Source organism: Colletotrichum karsti (assembly GCF_011947395.1).
Source record: "Colletotrichum karsti strain CkLH20 chromosome Unknown Scaffold22, whole genome shotgun sequence".
NCBI classification, from domain to species: Eukaryota; Fungi; Ascomycota; class Sordariomycetes; order Glomerellales; family Glomerellaceae; genus Colletotrichum; species Colletotrichum karsti.
The window spans coordinates 196,875-218,557 of NW_024065922.1; the positions used below are offsets into that span (position 1 = coordinate 196,875).

Consider the following 21,683-nt stretch of genomic DNA (forward strand, 5'->3'; position numbering starts at 1 on the left):
GTCACGTATCGCCATGCTATGCTTCGTGTGGAGAAGCTGCGTTGTCGAGGCAGGAATGTTGGGGAGGCCCGAACCCGGGATTGCCCTTCGCGCATCAAAGCGGCCGGACAGGTCCACGCGGAATCGGTGATGGGCGGGCCGGACATTGTGAAGTTTACCTACATAGTCTGGTGTGCGTGTCGGTCCACGACTTGATCACGTTTTTCGGGGTTTCAGAAAGAGTTGAGACGAGTAGAGAGTTCGTTTCGTTTCGACACAAAAGTCGCGTCGGCCACGGGTTCGTGTTTACGCAGCAGCATGGTGCTCTTCTTTTTTTCGCGTCGTTTCGAGACAAAAGGCTTTCCCGTCTCGGCTTGAGGGTCCCAGTGTCACCAACGAACGAGCGAGTCTGTGCGGTTTTGGTTCGAAGTTGGGATGACGAAGACGGGGGCGCCGTTTGGATACATGGCAGTTCAGGGTTTATTTTCTTTCTTCTTTCTCAAGGGTCTAGGAACGAACGCCTGGGGCTCGGGAGGACGAGGTTGGTCGGTTGGGTATGCTTTGCTTGCGTGGTGTTTCTGGCTGGATGGTGTGCAGCAAGAGTCTATGTCGTGCTGGGTTGACGGCAAGAGGTGCGATGCGGAATTCGTCTTTTTGCTCGAGGGGAATTCGGAATGCTGTTTCCAAATCGCATGGTGCATTTGCCTGCGTGAGTTGTAGATGGTCCGGTGATGGAAGTCCGGTTCGAGCTTGAGCTTGTCGTCTTAGGTTTCATGGGATGGTTCTTGTGGTGTTGATGTTGGTTTGTATTCGAAGACCGCGGGTAGGAAAAGCCTGACGAACGATCGATGATCAGTCATGGATTTCTGGAAGTAATTTAGGTGGTTATCTTGTTTCTCTGTGTTTCCGGGGCATTTCATCTCCTGGACCTCACGAAGCAGCAGAAGCTCGGTTGAATCTCTCCCAATAAAACCTGACTACATGACATGGCAAGAAGAAGCTGCCGTGGTGTTCGAAAGACCGAGCTGGTGGCTCTTGCTTCGTCTCAACACCGGGATGAGACTGGCACATTCGTCCGGACATCGTGAAGACTCAACATAAGCATGGTGTCTTTCACTGCGGCTGGTGCCGCCACGGGAGGCGAGGACGTCTGGAGATCATCTCAACGCATGTCGATGCACTTCATTCGGATATCAAGCATTGGTGTTTGTCCCATGTTTTGTCTCTCACGATAGGATAAGTAGGGGTTCAATCTGTCTGGGGAGGTTTTTGCAGTCCGAGCTGGCCTTCACCCACATGTGCAACTTCACGAGAGTAAGTGCTCCATGCTGGCAGAACTTCAGATCAGCTCAGTGCGTACCTGACGCGGGCTATTCGACGATGTGAGTAAATCAGACCAGTCCAGGCTCCAGTGTGGTGATCCGATGGTTTGGCATCAGCGATGACATGAGTTGAGATGGGACTCACTCTGTGGCTGTGGTAAGGCATTATGGGTTACATCACGAGCCTATTTTCAGATTCTTCCATATCACACACAATTGATTCGAGGAATCAGGGGGTTCTTTTCAGTTCTTTCAAAGATCAAATATGGTAGCGAGGTTTCTCAAACGGAAAAGGTCCAGCTTTCGAGTCAGTCACTCATCCACAGGACAATATCGCGAAGAGCTACGAAGAACGAAGTCGAACGAACGAAGATTAAATATCTCAGCCTCGGTTTCAGCTGCATTGCCTATAAATTGCTACGCTACAAGTTCGGGTACCCCGCTCTCAGACGTTGTGTCCTAAAGAAGTGAAGCTGAAGATAGAATGAGGGTATCACAAAACGACCTTCCTATCTCGTCCTCCCCGCAGGCAAGCGACCCCCAAAATAAACCCCGCGATGTCATGAACAGGCACCCGACGAACAGGTTTGAGTAGAGGGCTCAGAATCACAGTTAGATTGCTTTTGCACGACAGAGAGCCGCCGTGATGGTGCCGGATGCGACGCTGCTCGGTCGGCCCGGCTGTGCAGAATCCATGTCGACCTGACTGGTTGAGTACACACTCATTTTGGAAGCTGTTCTTCGCGATGACCTCAAGCCGTTCGCGCCAGCGGCTCCGGGTGTGCTTCGGCCTCATGATACTGTGGCTGAGATTACTTCTCACTCTCCCGCATGTTCTAGCCCGGAAGGCTCACGCCAGCTGGGATAGACGACGCCGCAGAGAAGCCGGCCAAGGTCTGGGGTCGTCTCGCCTGGAGAACTACTGCGAGCTGGTTAGGTTCATGTTGGTGGGAAATTCGGTGCGTCCCACGGGGATGATCTGCACTACCACTCGCACCGTTACAGACGATCTACGAGGTAAAATTGAGGAGCAGTACTAGGTAGCAGGAACGGGAAAGCCACGAGGACTGGGTTTCTGGTGCGAGACATTGCAGCATTGGGTAGATTGGGGGAAAGGGTGGGCGGATGGTTCCCCAGGTCTCACGACTCCACGATTTTATTTTACTTGTCCAGTAACTACGAATGCCGCCGCGCCACGAGCTCGAGGTTGTTCTGGCCATGTGAACAGGGAACATGGTGCTGCCGCCGCCACCTGACTGCCGAGGACGAATGGTTCTGGGTGAGCTAGAATGGTTAGGATGGTCGATCTCCAGGGCTCTTCTATTGAGGAACATTCTCATCGGTTTCCTAGTCGTTCACGTTGAACGCCCAGTCCAGAATGTTGAATTCTTCGGCCGTCGTCTTTAGCTTCAACGCATGAATGTTAATCTCCGCCAGAAGGGGGAAAGGGAGACCAGGATGGTTTGGCGGCTAGACGGCGGCGGCACATGGTGGTCCTGGGCTGCGTTAGTGACATGCAGCTAAAAGTCTAATAGGGGCTGTGGACGAGAGAACAATGGTGGGTGTTACTTGGCGCGATGAGAATTGAATGTCAGTCGAAGGGCCTGGGCATCAGGTACGGATACACGCGAGCATCACAAGAAGCTTGGCGACGGGCTTGTCAGGACTGGGAATGGGATCATCGTTATGCGCAGATAGAGTGCACAGGGGCGGACTGCCGTGTAGCGGTAAGGGGCGAGAACGGACATCAAGTATTTAGACTCAGTGTTTTAATGGTGCGTATACTTACTCATGAGAAGTCATTGTTGAGCGTTTGGTTATGGAAAGGCAGGGATGAGCTGAACAGGAATAAATTCAGTTCGAAGACCGGACGTTTCGAAACGGCAGCACAGCATGGCGAAGACGAAATGTTGTGAAGCTCTGTTTGTTTAGGATACGACCGACCTCGCATCACGGAAAAGCCTCTGCAAAGTGTAATGGGAAAAGCGAATCTGCATCCTGTCATGTTCAGACCTTCACGCTTGCTTGGATGGCCTCAAAGTGCCGTGCCAAGTCTGTCAAAAAGAAGGGGTGCATTTGAACGAAGGATGAGTGTGCATGCGCTGTCAAAGTTCCAGGGGCTTGTCATGTAAGACATGGAGTCAGTAGTAGGCCTCGCCTCACTCAGCAAAGCTTCACTCACTTAGCTCGTCCTCTGCGTGAGTAAAGTAAGTGATGTCACATATGTAGTCAGCCAGGCCGACGTCGATGGCCTCGTCTTCGAGTTCGCATGCATGCCATGCACGTTCTCCCGGGCCCCTCCCGGCGTTTGACAGCGGACATGACTCTCTGTAAGGGGCGCGCAGACGACGCAACGGCTGACATCGTCAGATGGGACCTGGGGTTCTCGGCGGACCCGTGGTTGATTGAGGGGATATCCCATCCCGCCGACCGTGCTGAAGAACTCTGGACATTCGGACGGCCAATAAATCGATCAATAATTATCCCTAAGGCGCGCGGATACTGGCGTATCTTCCGGCTTTCAGAGTTGATGACCCCTGGGTTTCTCAACGTGATGCCGGAGCAGTTGCTCTTTCTGAACGATGTTCCCTTGGAAAATAATCTGGAAATTGGAGGTGTCTTGCTTCTTTGCGACCATGTGACAGCGCTTGGCTCTGGAGAAGGGCCGACCAAAGTCTGGGGCGAAGGGGGTAGTAGTGCAGTAGCCTCAAGATTGGTCACTGGCTGCTAGACGCGACGGTTATCGTAGGGAATGCTGCGCGGGTGACTTTGCTGGTTACCATCACGAGTCCATGGTTGCAGTGCGCATCAGGCTTGATGATCTGTCGAGTCCCATCTTCATGTCTGAGAGGAGGGGGCCCGATGGCAGCCCAAGCTTACATGTAATAGTACAGATGTCAAGCATCGGTATGAACGGACTGAGCAAAGACGGGACGTGTAGGAATCCCGTTGACAACTGTCAAAAGACATGGACGATGCCCATGCTGCTCCATGCGTGGCGTGGCTTCAGTTGACAGGTTGCAGTCGTACGGACGGTATTGCCGCCGTCAAGAAGATTTGAGTCCGTTGAACACCATCACGGCGCCTCCATCTCCAAATGGAACGCCAGACGAATCTTCCAAGTTCATTCTAGGTTGGACAGACCCGAAAGCCAAAGAACACAACCTTGGTTGCCCAACGGCTGGTAGTCGCCAGTCGCTGACGACATCAATTACATTAAGGACACAACGAGGATACTCGCAAGCGCCACCATCTTATTCGAGAACGCCTCCCATCCAACCATCTACATCCTCGCCACGAGTACCGCTGCGGGTTCGGGTCGCAACGCGCCCAGCTCTGTGACGCTGGCACTCTTTGCCAGTCATTGGACCTTTTTGCTGTCTCCTCAGTATTTGCTGGTGAATGGGCAGACAAGCTTGAAACGGCGCTATATCCGATCCTGGGTCACTCTCCCCCGGTCCCCCCATGTCTAGAACTTCTTATTTGGAGTGATGTCTCCCTCCGACTGGCAGAGAGGTGAATCCCTGCTGCTGCTCATCCGTGGAGGGGCGGCTGTGGGGAGAATTCAAGCCACCAGGGGCCAGAGAGGCAAAAAGATACCTAAGGGGATTGGAGTACAGGAGTTGGGAATAGGGAGAACAATTGCATTATGCTTCTTTTCCCCTTGGAGTATCCGTAACCAAAATGCGATGGTATGCTTTCCATCGTGCTCCAAACAAGAGCACAAAGCCCTTGTGGTTTGTTGAGAAGAGCAGAAGCAACTTTACTGCAACTCCTCATCTTAGACGCCTGTGTCCATGTCCGATTGTTTTGCTTGTTTTGTTTGTTTCTTTGCTCGTCTGCCCTTGATTGTTGCAAAACCTGCCCGACTCGGAGTGACGACGACGCAATGCTCCTGTGCTCAGTCAGTTCCAGTTCCAGCCACATCGAGACTCTTGGATGAGCCGTCGACTCCTCCCTTCTCCTCCTTTCCTCTACTCTCCGGGAAGGGAACGGACGGGCTGATCCTCCGCTTGACTTGCCCGTTTCTTTTTGCTCTCCTTTTGTTCCGTTCAGACCACCAGGGACATCGAGGCAAGGACGACAGATCTCAAGCAGATCATTATGCGGGCCACGGAGCTGCTGCAGGGATGATGACTGTCGGACGGCCGGTTCCTTGGGCGAACAGGAACAAACCTTGGGGCCGTTTACCCTTTGCTGCGCAGCTGCGGCCTTGAGTCCCTTTTCTCATCAATCTAATCAACCTCTCACCACCAGAACACCACCACGGGTGGATATTTTCCAGAAGCAGGGGGTGGGAAAACAGACGGGAGCGAACCAACGCCGACCGCACCAGGGGCGGCTGTCGCATCGCATTGACTAACCCCTGAACAACAGACAGGGCAGCCCCCTTCATCGTCGCCGCTTTCGTCCGAACTACTTGCGTGTGCTTCCCTCTGCCTTCTCTCTCTAGACTCTTACTCAATGTCACTCTGTCCGTGAGCATGTGTCTGTCTGTCTTGACTTAGCAGCAAAGCAACGTTCGTCCTTCACACCCTTTCCCATCCAATCGCGGGCCTTGCTCAGGCTCTGTTTGAAGCTATATCCCCTCCCATCCAATAGCGCCCCTCTCAACATCCTTGTTTCATCGCATTTTTTTATCCTCTTGTCTCTGGGATTACCTCTCCATCGCGGCAGCTCGGCTGGCAGACGAGAGAGAGAGACAGAGACGAGGGCGTAAAGTTAGCTAGGTTTGGTTTGTCGAGGAGCTCGGGCGGGCCACGGACGTCCAATATTCCCCTCCACCCCTTCTTCCTTGGACACCTTACTGCGGTACTGCGGCTGCTGTTCCCCCTCCACGGCCGCCGAGATCCAGTCGTAGAGAAACGGCTTTGATTGTGAGCCGGGATCCAGGGCCCTGCTCGCCTCAAACTGAAGAGAGGTCCGACTGTGCAGTTCGGGTGCGGGTGCCAGTGCCGCCACCATGGCGATAAATCGCATGGCGAGGCAGGGTACTGCCCAAAGGGTAGGTCGATATAAGACGGTGATAGTCGCCGTCAACCTCTTCTTGGCTCGTGGTTCCTCCCCTCCCTCTTCCTCATGTGTCTGTCTTGACTGCACACCCTCATCCAATTTGACGTTCTTTCGTTTCGTTTTCTGTTTTTCTTAGCAAGAGGGTCGACCCCCAGCCCCCTCACCGTTCAAGTCATTCTTTAACGCAACCCAACCGGAAGCCTCGATCGGCCGTCATCCGCTGTCGTCACTCTCGACTTTCTGGTGAGTAGTTGTTGTGTACGCCGTCTTGGGTCCGGTCTCGTGGCTTTTTTTCACCTTCACACCTCTCCTCATCGGCCTATTGTCTCGGCTCTTCATATCTGCTTCTTGGGTTTGGTGGAATGGGGGAATACTTCAGAACACAGTACCGTGACGTATGACTTGTCATATGAGTCGGGTCTGCGTCGAGGTCCAGCTCCAACGAAAGGTCGCCTTAGACAACCACCATGGTTGTTTAGTCTCGACAAGGACAATGGAACATGATCCAGGCCTGTGACGCGCAACGGTCTTTCAGTCATGGACAATAAGGCTGTTCGTGGAGCGGGCCGGTGAAAGACAACTGACAGTTAGTCACTGCCACTCACGCGCTCAACTTACTTAAAGAGGAGGATGCTTGATCACGGATGATGAGTCGTCGAGGGTAGCATGCTTCTCGCCCTATCCAGCAACCCACGCTCACAAACAAACAATATTCAAGAGAAGGAGACAAAATCCCAAGCTTTGCCTGTTTGCTTTCTCGAAGTTTCGAGTTTTCACCACTTCTCGCAAACACAAACTTCCCTCGCAATCATCAACAACATCAAAACCCTCGAGGAAGACTAAGCTAACCATCCCCACCCCATCGCGCAGTCTTCACTTTCTTTCCAACCAAATCAACACAAGAGGACATCTTCGATCAGCTGGTTCTCCATCATGATGGGCCTCTCAACCGTTCTCACGACGGGCCTCCTGGCCTTGCGCCTCTTCTCCCTGGATGCCCTCGCGGCTCCTGCCCCCTTCCCCGACCCCGTCCCTGCTCCCCAGGCTGAAGCCCCCGCCGCCGCGGCTGGCTACTGGGTTGCTTCCATCGAGAGAAGCGGCAAGTCCGCTTTCGGCGACCAGAACTACAAGATCTTCCGTAATGTCAAGGACTACGGCGCGAAGGGTGATGGCTCGAGCGATGACACCGTCGCCATCCAGGCTGGTAAGTTCACGAACGATGAGAGAGTCTGATGTGATTTGAGAGCTGACTGAATGAAACAGCCATGGACGAGGGCAACCGCTGCGGCTTCGGATGCGACTCCTCGACTACCACTCCCGCCTTGGTCTACTTCCCCGCCGGTACCTACGTCGTCAGCAAGCCGATCGCCATGAAGTACTACACTCACATGGTCGGCGATGCCACCAACCTCCCGACCATCAAGGCCGCCGCCAGCTTCACTGGAATGGCTGTCATCGACGCCAACCCGTACGACAACCAGGGCAACAACCAGCACACCAACCAGGTAAGTTGACCACCAGTCCTGAATCTCATGTGAACATGACCTAACAAGATTTCTTAGAACAACTTCTGGAAGCTCGTCAAGAACTTCAACGTTGACCTGACTGCCATGCCCGTCACCGCCGGCGCCGGTATTCACTGGCAGGTCGCTCAGGCTACTTCGCTCCAGAACATCGTCTTCAACATGCGTACCGACGGCGGCGACAGCAACGTCCAGCAGGGTATCTTCATCGACAACGGCTCCGGTGGCTTCATGACCAACCTGACGTTCAACGGCGGCAAGTACGGCATGTTCGTCGGATCTCAGCAGTTCACCACCCGCGCCTTGACCTTCAACAACTGCAAGACGGCCGTCTTCATGAACTGGAACTGGCTCTGGACTCTCCAGGACCTGACCATCAACAACTGCGGCGTCGGTGTCGACATGTCCAACGGAGGTGCTACTGCCCAGACCGTCGGCTCCGTTCTGCTCCTCGACAGTGTTATCAGCAACACTCCCGTCGGTGTCCTGACTGCCTACAACCCTGCCGCCTCCGCGACCAACGGCAGCTTGATTCTCGACAACGTTGACATGACCACCAACGTCCCGGCTGCTGTTCAGATTGTTGACACCAAGGCCACCGTCCTCGCTGGCAACCAGAAGATCGGTTCCTACATCCAGGGCCGCACCTACACTGGCTCCACCGGCAACGGCAAGGCTGTCCAGGGTGCCCGGGATGCCATCCAGAAGCCCGCTGTTCTGCTCGGCTCCAACGGCAAGGTCGTCACTCGCAGCAAGCCTCAGTACGAGACCGTCGCCGCCAGCCAGTTCCTCAGCGCCAAGGCCAACGGCTGCAAGGGTGATGGTAAGTCTGATGACACTGCCGCTATCCAGGCTCTGTTCAACAAGGCTGGTCCCAACGACATTGTTTACTTCGACCACGGTGCCTACATCATCTCCAACACCATCGAGGTGCCCAAGGACATCAAGATCACCGGTGAGGTCTGGCCCCTTCTGATGGCCAACGGCGAAGCCTTCAAGGATCAGGCCAACCCCAAGGTCATGCTCCGCGTCGGCAAGCCCGGTGATGTCGGAACTTTCGAGATGAGCGACGTCATCGTCCAGACCCAGGGCCCCCAGGCTGGTGCCATTCTCATGGAGTACAACATCGCCGGCAGCTCCCCCGGTGCCGCCGGTCTCTGGGATGTCCACTTCCGCATCGGAGGTTCCCAGGGCACCCAGCTCCAGTCCGACAAGTGCGCCAAGAACCCCAACGTCACCCACGCCGCCAACCCCGAGTGCATCGGTGCCTACATGCTGACTCACATCACCGCCGAGTCCTCTGGCTACTTCGAGAACGTCTGGTGGTGGGTTGCCGACCACGAGCTCGACCTCGCCGACAAGAAGGCCCAGATCGACATCTACAACGGCCGTGGCGTCCTCACCGAGTCGACCAAGGGAATCTGGTTCTGGGGCACCGCTTCCGAGCACAGCGTCCTGTACAACTACCAGTTCAACAAGGCCTCCAACGTCTACATGGCGCACATCCAGACCGAGACGGCTTACATGCAGGGCAACCCCGACGCGAAGACGCCCTTCACCGTCAACAACGCCATTCTCGACCCCAACTTCGAGACCTTCTGCGCCGGCCAGGGCGACAAGTGCGCCCGTACCTGGGGTGTCCGCGCCATCGACTCCAAGGACATTCTCATCTACGGTGCTGGTCTGTACAGTTTCTTCAACAACTACGACCAGGTCTGCGTTGGCCAGAACAACTGCCAGGACCACATGGTGTCTCTTGAGAACAGTGACGTCAAGTTCTTCGGTCTCAGCACCAAGGCCTCCGTCAACATGGTCACGGTCAACGGCAAGAGCGCGGCGCTCGACAGCGACAACCGCAACAACTTCTGCGCCACCGTCGCCCTCTTCTCGGTCTAGGCGAGCCGAGAGACCGCCACCGATTGGGACCCGGTCGCCATGGCCGAGTTCCTCGAGGATCCTCGTCCTCGCTATGTGTACCTTGCACTTTCCGAGGAGCCGGACGCGGCCCAGAAGAGAATGGGGATATTTCATGACTTTCACTTCATCTAGCCCATCGCCCTAGCGGCGTGAGCTACCACACTTTCTTGTGTGTATTATTGGGAACGGTGGTATACTTGCATCAGGGAACGGGAGTTTGAGGATTCTAGAAAACACAGGGTTGGTTTGAGTTTACATTCTTGTTTCGCCCGAGGGGCATTAGATACCACAAACGAATCAACAGTTTTGATCACCTTGGCTGGCTGCTGTGACATTTTGTGACATGTGCATGACATTCGCAAAGTGTCGGATGTTCTGTTGTCATCGCTCTCACCGTAATTATTCTAGGAAAAGGCCTGGAGTTGTGCACATGTATTCATCGTGGTAACTGATAGCTCTGTGTGTAAAATAACCAGAAGATCGTGTGCAAGCATAGCTATTAACGTGAAGGGGGGTATTCTTGTATTAATGAGTATCTATCACTCGAATCTAATCCAGGCTCTCATCAAATCCCAGGCAACCCAACCACCTGCCGTATCACCGGAACAAAACGAGGAAGAATGTAAACACCGTAAAGTGCGACGAGGGCAGTCGTAAGGCCAGTAACCTGTGAGGCGCGAACGTCAGTAATTATTCTACAGAGTCGGGATTGGCAACAGTTGTGACATACCTTCTCGAACCAGGTGTGGAAGTAGATGGCTGTCATCAGCAGCATCCAAGAGCTCAAACCGACGACACCAAGCGCAAACTTGCCTCCCAAGCCAAGAGCATCGCCCGGGACAGGCTCTCCCTGAAGGCCCTGTGCCTCGACTGTAGCCGTCTTGGTGGCACCATCGGTCATAACGACGCTGCGCTCCTCCCTCCGGGCTCCCTTCCATCGAAGAACCACCCAGCTGACCTCGGAAAGCAAAAAACCGCAACCAAGAACCAACAGGAAAACGTGTCCGCTGATGTCGTGTCCGCCACGCCAGCGTCCGCCAGCAGCCCTACACGCGACAGCTGTGAAAACCTCCTTAGCATCTCCCTTGCCAAGCTCCACCTTCTCTTCAATCAGCTCGCACTTTCCGCCAGTCCAGCGAAAGCCCCGGTCGATGATGGCCGGGCCGAAGAACCACTGAGTGACGAAGAACCACCAGGTGGTGATGAGGGCCCAGCGCAGAGTAGCTTGTATGCGGCGGGTCGCGTGCGCGGTCGCGGGGTGGGTGAGGATGAATGTGAAGAAGGCGGCAGTGATCCAGAACCAGCCTCTTTTCACGAAGATTACGTTGAAGAGGTTCGACTTGCGAGCGAAGTACGAGGGCGCGGTGTCTTGGACGTGAGCCTGGGAGGCGTGGTCGTATTGGGAGGATCGGACGTCGGGAGACAGAAGGGAGAATATGGTGCCGAAGAGGAGGATAACGGGAAAAGCGGCGAGAACGAGAGTCTCTGAGGGCGTCGGGAGAAGGGGATTGTTCCGCTTCGTCTTGGTCGGGGATTCGGGCGCCATCGTTGCTGCTCCGTTGAGTTCGTCGAGGGCACGCCTGGTTTTGGTACGCAGGTTCGCAGTCGGCGGTGTTTCCATGGTCGCTGTGTGAGACGTCTGGCGGTTATTCTACAGCATAAAGGGCAGAATAGCAAACAGCGAAGTTCGTCGCGTGACGTGGGAGAGTCGCCTTCTTAAGGTGGTGGGAGGAAGACAACAGGAGAGACTTGGCAGAAGAATTCAGCAGATGAAAGTATGACGTTGCTGATCGGACAACGGTACGTATTCTCATCGGAAGGTGCAGCTGATGGTGGGGCAGTGACAGCTGAGCCGAAGTTTCCAAGTTACGTAATCACCGGCCTCGGTCCCTTTAATCGCCCACTGGCCAATCGGAAGACGTCGTCTTCCGCTGACCGAACTTACCGAGACTCACCTTGCACTGCTCTAAGCCGAGGACACATCGCCATAGAACGGCGCAGATGATGGCGGAAGACTACGGTTGTTAATAATCTGGTTCTTAATTTACCACTGATAGCAAGCTAGTTTGGGGGAAAAGTACTATATCGCTTTAAAGAAAATCAGCTTGCCACAAGTTGCTGTTCATTGCATGTATTCGGTGGACTCTCGGTGAGAAGCGAGGTGAGGACTTCGGTGTAGCAGGTCAAGGTGGGGCCGTCTGGTTGTAGCTTCCTCCGTCCGAGCAGCGCGTTACGACCTGGATGTAACCTCATCCTTTCCTCTCCCTATCAAACAGCCATTGACCATTTGCTTTCAGCTAAAATGTCGCTTGTCAAGGCTCCCGCGAACCTGCCGGATCTCGTTAAAGCAGCCTTCAATAAGGCTCGAGCCAATGCCGACTTGAACTACTATGCGACCCAAGTCACCGTCCTCAATGCGAACTCGATCCCTGTAAGTTTGGATCATCGTGTACATCAGTCTACAGCATATCTCCTGACGCGCGCATGCAGTTCCAGCTTCGTTTTTCTCCCGCATTAGCAAACAAACCGACTGCCCCCAAGCCAAAGACCGACGAACCACGCAAGCCCTTCGACCCTTTCGAGAACCCCGAGAATGGCCCGCTGTTCATCGCCGACATCCCCTCTTCCGGGCACAATCTCGTCCTGAACAAGTTTGCCATCGTTCCCGAGCACTTCATTCTTGCGACGAAGGACTTCAAAGAACAGACCGACATGTTGGAGCCAATCGATCTAGCCGCGACCTACGCGTGTATCGAGGCGTACCGGCAGTACGGTGAAAGTCACGGCGGAAGCAATGGCGAGCTCTACGCCTTCTTCAACAGTGGATCGCACTCCGGAGCCAGCCAGCCACACCGGCATATTCAGCTCCTGCCAGTTGCTCGCATGAAGGACGGGCTGCCGGAGGGCTCTAAATGGGATGTTCTGGCCAAGCAGCTCGGGCAGCCCCGCGTCAGTGGTGTGCCGTTTACGACGTTCGGAGAACAGATCCATCGCAGTATGACTCCGGACGAGCTCCACTCAATTTACATATCCCTCTTCAAGTCAGCCGTTGCTGCGGTCGAGGCCCACGCCGGGAAACTGGACAACCCCAGTAACGGTGAGTCGCAAATCAGCTACAACCTCGCGATGACAAGCAGTTCTCTGGTGGTAATGCCGCGATTGGCAGAGGGCTACACTCTGTTGGAGCAAGGCAAACCAGTGGGAAAGCTCAACCTCAACGGCACCGTACTGGCAGGAACCGCTCTTGTCAAGAATGAAGACGAGTGGAATGCTCTCGGAGTGAAGGGCGAGGACAAGCAATTGTTCGACGTGCTTTCAAAGATTGGGGTCCCGAACACCGCTGGCCACAGCAAGAAGCTCTAAAGAGGGGGATTTTAAAGAGGGCAAACACAACACACCCAAACTAAAAATACATGCAACAGACAAACAATCTTGCCCAGCGGCAGGTTTCTAACTAAGGTAAACAGTACAAACTGAAAGCAGCCATCGCTCCACCTTTACCCATAGCTCATATCTCAACTCTCTCGCCCGACAACTATCTCGATGTTCGTCCCGAATACCCGATCCCATCAAACACGGTGCCAACTCCGCCACGTCGCCCCAACTGTCACTCCATGGTCCCCATTCCACCCAAGCGTCTTCCTCCAGAGTTCATGACAAGCTCGTCCCACTTCTTGCGACAAGTGGCATTGCCAAAAAGGTACGAACCATCGTGGTTGTAGATGTACTCGGCCACCTGCTTCCAAGGAATCTTGGTGGAGGCAGGATCGTTCCCCTTGGAGAACTTGCGAACAGCCTTCCGCAGCAAATGGACCTGTCGATCGCGAGTTAGAAGTAATCCTGCTGGTTTTGAGGGATGAAACTTACATCATGCTGGGTCCACTCAGGCTTTCGCACCCTCTCCTCCTTGCTTTTTGTGAGAGTACGGTATCGGCCACGAAGCGTGGACTCGGCCTCGGAGAAGTTACCCTTGACACGGATTTCACGATATGTCAGGCCCTCTGCCTTGGCCTTGAGAAGATAATCGTCCTTGGCAGACCGCTCCGCGGCTTCTGTGATCACTGGAACTGGCACTGGACAAGGCTTTGGCTGCTTGGGTCGGAGCTCTGTCTTGGGCGCCGTCGGATTCACCCTGCGAGATGGAGAGGCAGCCCGGCGAGATCGCGGCTTCTCAGGGAGCTCCTTACGGGGCTTTGAGGGCAGCACGCGACGACCTTGCGGCTCGGACTTGATACCGGGTCCAGAGCCATGGCGCTCAAGCACGGGAGCACTCATGGCGTGGTGGTCATTCATCGGGCACCGCGGCTCGACAAGATGGTCGGGAGCTGTCGGAAAGAAGACGATTGGGGATGTTTCCGAGAAGGGCGTGGGCGAGGGAGGAGCTGCCTTGATGTTGGACAGATCCTCGCTCACCAAAGACGACGACGTGAACGGCGAGGTGACGTATTCGAACTGCTGGGGCGGGCTGGTGATGATCGCAGAGCCGTCTGCCGAGCTGAAGGAGCCAGAGTCGAGGAGGTTGGGCACGCCGGTGGAGGAGAAACTACCGAAGCTGGCACCAGACTCAGATGCTGAGAAGGCGGGAGAGGAGATGGGCATGTTTTGACCCAGGCCACCCGCGGAGGCCATCGGGACATCGTCAATGGACGCAACGCCATACTGGAAGTGCATCGGCGCAAACATGGACTGAACGTCGTGCACGTAAGGCATGCCATCGGGATGCCATGGCTGGTCGTGGTCCATGACTGGTCGCTTGTTGCTCAAAGAAGCGTCAAACTGTTGCATCCTCTGAAAGAGCATACAAGACTCAGGGTCAGAGAAGGGACTGCCAGCGGTGCCAGCGAGGTATCTGTTGCGGAGTTGCTGAACCTGAGGACAAACATCCAGTCAGCAAGAAGGCCTTGATCACATCTCAGATGGGTGGTTGAAGGGAGAACGGGAAGCTGAGGGAAATGAGCAGACGCACCTCGAAACTGTCTTGGATACCGTCCGGCACGCCGGGAAAAGACCACTCCTCGCCAGTCATGATGCTTGCGTGGTATGGAGGAGCCCTGTGGTTGCTGAGAGGGTGTTTGCCGCGACGTGAAATCAGTTTTCTCTGGCGTCGTTGGTTGAAGCGTTGTTGGGCTCTGGCTGTTACGTCCTGCTCAAAGGCGAAGAAGTCCGAGCCATGAAAGCCCACCCGGGGAGGCGCTCTCATAAACATCCTCGACGAGAAGATTACGACGCCTCGGACCGAGAGATGGGAGAGATGGCTCGATGCTCTCTCACCGCTTCTTCCGTGACGTTCTATCGGTGTTCTGCGCTGTCTCAACTCGCACGCACGATGTCGTCGTCCGGTAGTGCGTTGAAGAAGGGAAGATGTGGGGGGTTTCGGCGGTCAATGAAGAAGTCTGCAAGATGCGGCGTACGCTCCCGAGAGGTGTTCCACCGGTGGCTGCAAAAGGGGTTCTCCTCGGCTGGAGAATGGCGGTATGAGATGGTACGCGGATAGCAGCGGACGGGTGGCAAGGCGAACCGGTTCTTCAGTCTGTTGGTCTGTGGCTGGTACGGATGGCCAACGAACGACAAAATTACTGCCACTATTGATGAGGCCTCAGAAAGGGGCTCGAGCTTTGGGGAGAGACAGATGAAGGGGGAAAGCGCGGAATCAAGAGGCGGATGAATACGAAACAATAAACATTAATGGCCACGATGACCAGAGCTATTCAAAGGATGAATCGACAATGACGAGGGGTTATTGATATGATGACGCTGAGAGAAAGAAATCAGATCGACAGTTATTCGACCAAGACATCACGGTTCTGGCGGGAAGGAAGGTCCTTTTCAACCTCGGACACGAGACCAAGCCGCCCCCTACCCGTGGCCAAAAGAGCAGTTCGATTAAGGTAAAGCGGGACGATGAAACTATCTCCTCTTTCCTGATCTCCCTTCCGCCCGGAGCAATCCTACTGAGATCCGCAGCAATATATGCAAATGTTAACCATTTGAGAAAAGCGTGCGTGTTCTCGACGGCTCCGGCCCGGCCATCTCGTAGCTTTTTGCGGCGAGAACGATCTTGGGGATGGGCTTTCTCCCGGCTTCGTCGTTGATCACGAGCATAAGCAGACCTGTCACTTTTCAGCCGCCTGGGTCGAAGCGGAGGCTGCTTGTATCGGGACAGGGGTATGGCTCGCGCGTGGTGGCGGGATCTTGGACGAATTTTATGAGGCAAGGTAGGTAGATCGTACATCGTCGTCCCGTGGGGGGCCCACTGACCCGTCGACGACTTGGGGATGGGCTTGGTCGGATGGGTGCGGTCATCCAACATGGCCCTCCTAGTAAGATCGTCCTAGCCATGCATGCCATGGCACCGACGTTCTCTGCGCCAGGGTACCGGATGTCCCGTCCGGGAGGAGACGACATGGGCCTTGGGAAGAGCGTTTACTGTCCCCTTCGGTCGGGTGATTCCCAATTGGCCAGATGGATGCTGGCGTTTGAACCGCACGTCTTCTGCGGGAAGACTCCTCCTCTTTACGAGCAGATTGGCAGCGAGCTGCCATCCCGTGCTGGTGCTCGGCGCTCTCCTATCTGTGGCCAACAAGCCGGGGAACGTGGTGGGCAAGTCATCTCCCCCAGGGGAATGCAGAGTTTGCTGCCTCCTGAGCGCCATACGTCGACCGGACCGGACCATTCCACACATCCCTCATGTCATGGGACAACCCTCACGTCAGTCCGAGCCTGCTGTGGCAGCAGACAGCTGTCACCGGCATCCTAGAATTCGGTGATGGTCCAATGACCGACCTGCTCAGTCGCAGGGTTGAGTGCGGGTAGGTTCTGACTGTCTCCAGCTTCCTGCAGGACGCCCTTGTCGATGAACCGCAGACCAGGACCCATCTCTGTGGGTTGTGAGAAAATCTGGGCTGCTGCAGCAAAGCCCCTTTTACCGAGCATCTGCCATCTATGCCAGTGCGGTTATGCAACGCCGCGGCGGTCTGGCTATTTGATTTGTTACGATCGCCAGGTGGATACATATCTCGTGTTGCATAGGCCGAACCATTCGATTTGAAAGTCTGGGCCAGGAAATCTCTTGCATGCTGAGATCTAGATCGATGCTCGGACTCAGGACGATGGCAGCAGGCAGGCTGAGCGCTTGTCTGCCACGTCAGCGAACCACGGATCGATCACTTCTGTACTCGATATCTGAGCTTCGAAGAGTGGGAATCTGTGGGATGAGATGGTATGATGATTCAAAGAGAAAACAGGCATCGACAGTTGTGCAAAAGAGGAAACATCGCCATGTCGACCTTTCGACACTTACTGAAGCATTCGGCAAGCCAGGGTTACGTTCCCCGAGGCGTAATAACAGGGCTGAGGCTACAGAGTCTTCCACTTTCTCTCGACTGCATACCGGCAATATGGAACGCTCAATGAGTACGACAGAATCTCCAATTGAGGGGGGGCCAGCACAGACACGGGATGGCTCTTGGGAGGCTGCAGGATGTGTGGGGATGAGGAGTCTTCCCACCCCAACGCAGAAAACCCCCCTGTGCATGTACTGACGGCTGGTTGACAAACCGATGCTGCAGCCGTGATGCGACATGTCATGTTGAGATTTTGAGAAGAGGGGTATGAGCGGAAGGTCAGTCCGATGCCGCTGGCGCAGTTGACAGAATCCAGCGAGGCTTCATTTCCTTGTTTGCTGACTTGACGCGGGAGTCGTCCGGGAGCCGATCAACGGGAGCGCCGCCCTCATATTTCAACTTGACTGACCATCACGAACAGACAACATTGCAATCTCATGTTGACCTTTTCTTCTGCTTGGGCAATCGGGGATCGACTCTCGTTTGCGAGAAACAAAATCTCGTGTAGACGGGGTAGGGCAACTTTGGAACCCATGACAGCCCACAACCCCAATGGTTCAGGAAGGTGAGCGTTCATGAACTACACCGGCACACCGGGCGAATATTTCCGGCAGCAGTACTTGCAGATTGCCAGCTGTACCGCAGCGAGCTGCAGCTGGACGTGGATCATGCCGTTTCGACCAATCCTGTCAAGCCGGTGTCAGTCAGAGAAAAAGAAATACACAAAACGGCCATCAAAAAGCAAAAAAAGTTGACGGCACAATCTGTACATCCGTACACAGGGTTCGGCGTCTGCAGTTTGTGGCCTCCAAATTCGTCACAAAATAGTTTCTGAGTTTTCTCTTGACCGGGCAGCTTATCTACGCGTGAGTCGCATTTCTTAATCCATTCGATTGTCATGCACTCAATGATACAATCTGCCAAAGCGTTTTCCTATTTGGTAAATGTCGAGGCCGACCGAACTGGTTTCTTTTCCTAATGAGAACACGTGCATCGATAGAAGAGGGTGCACTGCTGTTGAGCCAGCCCAGACGGCCTTGACATGTCAGAAACAAGCCCGTCCCGGAGAGGCCAGAATGACCGCGGCGATTTGCAGGAAATCAGGGATCCAGGGATCCGGGCCCTCTTAGAGAGATGACATGCCTTTGGTGCTGGGCAATGGACTCGTGTCCACCACGGCAAGCGCTCTTTCCGCTTCGTCTACGCTTGCTATGCAGCGGTGGATACTTGGATACGATCTCATACTCATATCGTTGGAACGACGATATGCCTGAGATCCGAATCGAGATTCGATCAGATTGTGAGCGGGAAAAAATGGAAAAGAGCTATCATAAAAACCGGGAGACAGTGGGCGCGCTGGATTTATTCCAGGACGGTTCGGCGGGTAATCTGTGCGAATGGAGAGTGGCCGGCATCCGCTCTGCCGCGCCGGTTGCATTAGCCTGGTTCCCCGGGACAGGGGAGGTGGCAGGAATCAAAGCCATTTCTGAGAGGCCAGAGTCGGTGGGTTGGCAAGCCTCAGCAAGAGCACGTCGGCTGTAGTCTGGTGGCGATGGCGGAGTCTACTGGATATGTGCGAGGCCCCTTGACTGTGGTCCCGACGTGTGTGCTTGGTCGTAATCTAGATCATAGTTGTTCTTTTCACTTGATCAAGTCCGATCACCATCAAGATTCTCCAATATCATCAGTGTTATAATACTAAGATGGAATATACCCACCGTCACGTCTTATTGACATGGAGGTGGGCTATGATCTGAGCTGTCACGGCTATGCCCTTATTTGATCCGTCCTTTTGGGTCATGCTCAGTTCTGCAACGCCAGTCTCATCAGAGATCGTCAACTCGCTTCTCGCCAGTGATCGAGGCGAGGAGGGAGAGATCAAACAGGTGGTAGAGAGATCGAGCTTGGGTAATGGGCACTAGAATGTGTTAATTTAGGTTGTCAAATATCATACGGTAAAACTGATCAAGTCACAGTCAATATCTTACCCCGGGCAGTCACACAGACGTCTGCCCCGTTTGGTCAGAGTTTGAGCCGCAAACACCATCCCGCCCAGCCGCCGGAAGACGTCTGGACCACCGAAGCGTTCAAAACATTCTCAAATTGCCACAATGGCATGGAAAAAGCCATGGCTGGGCGGCTCAACTCTTGGGCCAAATCTCGGACCGAGTTCTCGCGCGATTCAAAGCATCGGAATGAAGATCGAGTCTTGTTGTTGTTTGTACTAACCACGTCTCGGCGGCATTCAAGTCCTATGTACTGACCCGAAGTATCTGGTCAAAATATTTACACTGAATTGGGCAATACTCCATATCACCATGGTTACTTCGCCACGTTGTGATCCAAGTTTCAATACAACCAGATCAAACCATAGCAGGGATGTTGATCTCCTTGATGGTCCAGACCTTGCCGTTCTGGCTGCTGGCCAGCCCGGTGTAGGTCGCCTTCTGGGCGGTGGCAATGGTCTTGCCAAAGTTGGGGTCGGCACCGGCGAGGGTGATCTCGGTGTTGATGTACTGCTGCTTAGCGATAGTAGGGCTGCAGTTGGCGTTGCACTCGGTACCGGTACCATACCCTCTCATGAAAGGGCCGGACTTGTACTCGTACGTGCTGAGCTGCTTGCCCGTGTCGGCATCGGTGACGGTTTGACGCCAAGTGTTGTTATCCGAGAGAAGCTCGTAGAGAATTTTGACCTTCTGGTTGCCCGAGACAGGGCTCGCGGTGCCGCTGAGCTGGCCGAACCAGCCGAAGAGCGAGGCGCGAACGCACCACTGGCCCTTCTTGGCACCGCACCATGAGTTGTCGGTCCAGGACTCGAGGGTCGTTTGAACTAAATCGCCCGTGCCGTTGGACATTCCAGGCCATAGGGCTAAGACGCCGTTCTGAGTGGGAGGGGCATCTCCGGGGATGATAGTCGTTACGGCCCGGATGATAGTCGATGTCGTCGGGCCAAGTGACACGGAACCGCCCCAGGTGTCAACGGCGACTGAGGTGCCGACCATGGTGGCCACAAGAGCCGTCTTGAGAAATGCGCAGATCATGGTTTTTTTAGGACAAAGATGCTTGTAATGCGTTGCTGACTGTGAAAAGGGCTGGCTACGGCATCGAGAATTGAGCGGGAAATTATTGGCATTTTGTATCTACCTAGTTCACAAAAATCCACCGCAGTGAAAGCAAATCAGATGACTTCACAGCAGAGTTGGAAATTTTCGCCTGCCATCGCAGGGCAACATCAATATCAGAGGCGAACACGAGAGATGATGTTGTTGGCGGAGGAAGTTGAAGTTGAGTTGACGTGCCCATGAACTGGAAAAATTGCTCTGTCCACCAATCACAAGAAAGACACTGCACCAGGTTACGCTGTCTATCAACCCATACGACCCCCATAATGGACAAAAAGACTTGCCAATTCGATCCTAGCCCCATCTACTGCTCATTAAGGAGTGCAACATTTGAACGATTTAGGACTCCGGCACTCTATTTCGGAGCCACTAAACGGCCCTCGGTTGCGTGGGTGGGGTATGTTTCGGAGCCTTCGCCGGAAGACATCCAAAACAGGCAACTTTGATGCCGTTGAAGCCGTCCTGCAATTTCTCGATGGTGTCTCGGTTTCCACTAATGATCCGAACAGCAGGAAAAGGATTCCGGAGAATTGGCACGCCAAGGCACTACGGAGGATTATGAGTCTTGACCAACATGCTGCAGAAGCCTAGAATGACTACATGATGGTTGGCCCAGTTCAACAGTACAGCAACGTGGCACTGTTGGCCACACAGTTTATCCAGATCGGCTGTGGTTGCAATGACATAAGGTGATAGTGATTGCTTAAAAGGCTCCCCAAAATTTGCACCAAAAAAAAGAAAGAAAAACGAAAGAAATTGGAATGATACGCGTAGCCATATATCAATGAAGCCTGTCATAGGCTGTCCACTCACCATAGCATTGCTGACGGTAAGCGATTCGAAAGAGCACAAGGATTTGCATCACCCACCACTAACACGTAGGAAGGGTACCCAGGATGGGCTCAGGTGGCCACCCCAAGTGGCTGTTCGGCATTTGCTGTGCTCGGCATCTCTTACTAAGGTAGACCACACTGCGAAGGCCGATCGGTATACAGCGTCAGATGCAATAAATGCAGCTAGCTGACACTTCTCCCGATTGCAGCCAGTGTAGGTGTAGTGGTGCTACGGAACCGAACCCGTGCGACAGGCCTGAAGCTTGACGATTCTGAAGAAGCCTATGATGAGCGCCGAAGGTTGTCTAGAGAGGTCTGACCAAAGATACGTCGATAATATCGATGGAAATCTGGCATCAGCTTATATTCTGAAGAGTACTGGGGTACTGCGTAGTGTTCCTAGCTGCAGTATCAGGGGATGCAAAGCAGCAACTCTTCTAGCCAAGACAAGCGATAACAGATTCTACTTCGTTCAGTGCTGAATGTAGTATGGAAGGGTTATGACTTGATCCTTTATCGGGATGGTTGAGGGGCAAAGCAATATCACGTATGCCGCTGATGTGGGCAGCGGGCTAAGACGAAGCCAGCCTTGGTGGAGCAGTCTGGCAAGCTACATCTTGTTTCGTTTCAT

General features: G+C 54.2%; 5 protein-coding genes across 5 annotated transcripts; 2 read left to right on the forward strand and 3 right to left on the reverse strand.

The window, feature by feature from the left end:
- Nucleotides 1-7,247: 7,247 nt before the first annotated feature.
- On the forward strand, nucleotides 7,248-9,733 carry CkaCkLH20_07107 (glucan -beta-glucosidase; the record flags this gene model as incomplete). Its single annotated transcript, XM_038889824.1, has 3 exons — nucleotides 7,248-7,518; nucleotides 7,578-7,819; nucleotides 7,877-9,733. 3 exons carry the CDS (start codon nucleotides 7,248-7,250, stop codon nucleotides 9,731-9,733), a joined length of 2,370 nt encoding a protein of 789 aa, XP_038744748.1.
- Nucleotides 9,734-10,319: 586 nt separating this feature from the next.
- CkaCkLH20_07108 (inositol phospholipid synthesis protein Scs3p) lies at nucleotides 10,320-11,375 on the reverse strand (the record flags this gene model as incomplete). The annotated part of the gene is made up of 2 exons (XM_038889825.1): nucleotides 10,320-10,421; nucleotides 10,485-11,375. The coding sequence occupies 2 exons, from the start codon at nucleotides 11,373-11,375 to the stop codon at nucleotides 10,320-10,322; spliced, it is 993 nt and encodes a 330-aa protein (XP_038744749.1).
- Nucleotides 11,376-12,056: 681 nt separating this feature from the next.
- CkaCkLH20_07109 (putative bis(5'-nucleosyl)-tetraphosphatase) lies at nucleotides 12,057-13,117 on the forward strand (the record flags this gene model as incomplete). The annotated part of the gene is made up of 2 exons (XM_038889826.1): nucleotides 12,057-12,185; nucleotides 12,245-13,117. The coding sequence occupies 2 exons, from the start codon at nucleotides 12,057-12,059 to the stop codon at nucleotides 13,115-13,117; spliced, it is 1,002 nt and encodes a 333-aa protein (XP_038744750.1).
- A 244-nt stretch (nucleotides 13,118-13,361) lies between these two features.
- On the reverse strand, nucleotides 13,362-14,780 carry CkaCkLH20_07110 (uncharacterized protein; the record flags this gene model as incomplete). Its single annotated transcript, XM_038889827.1, has 3 exons — nucleotides 13,362-13,568; nucleotides 13,622-14,623; nucleotides 14,721-14,780. The coding sequence occupies 3 exons, from the start codon at nucleotides 14,778-14,780 to the stop codon at nucleotides 13,362-13,364; spliced, it is 1,269 nt and encodes a 422-aa protein (XP_038744751.1).
- A 4,680-nt stretch (nucleotides 14,781-19,460) lies between these two features.
- CkaCkLH20_07111 (uncharacterized protein) lies at nucleotides 19,461-20,138 on the reverse strand (the record flags this gene model as incomplete). The annotated part of the gene is made up of 1 exon (XM_038889828.1): nucleotides 19,461-20,138. The coding sequence occupies one exon, from the start codon at nucleotides 20,136-20,138 to the stop codon at nucleotides 19,461-19,463; it is 678 nt and encodes a 225-aa protein (XP_038744752.1).
- Nucleotides 20,139-21,683: the final 1,545 nt, after the last annotated feature.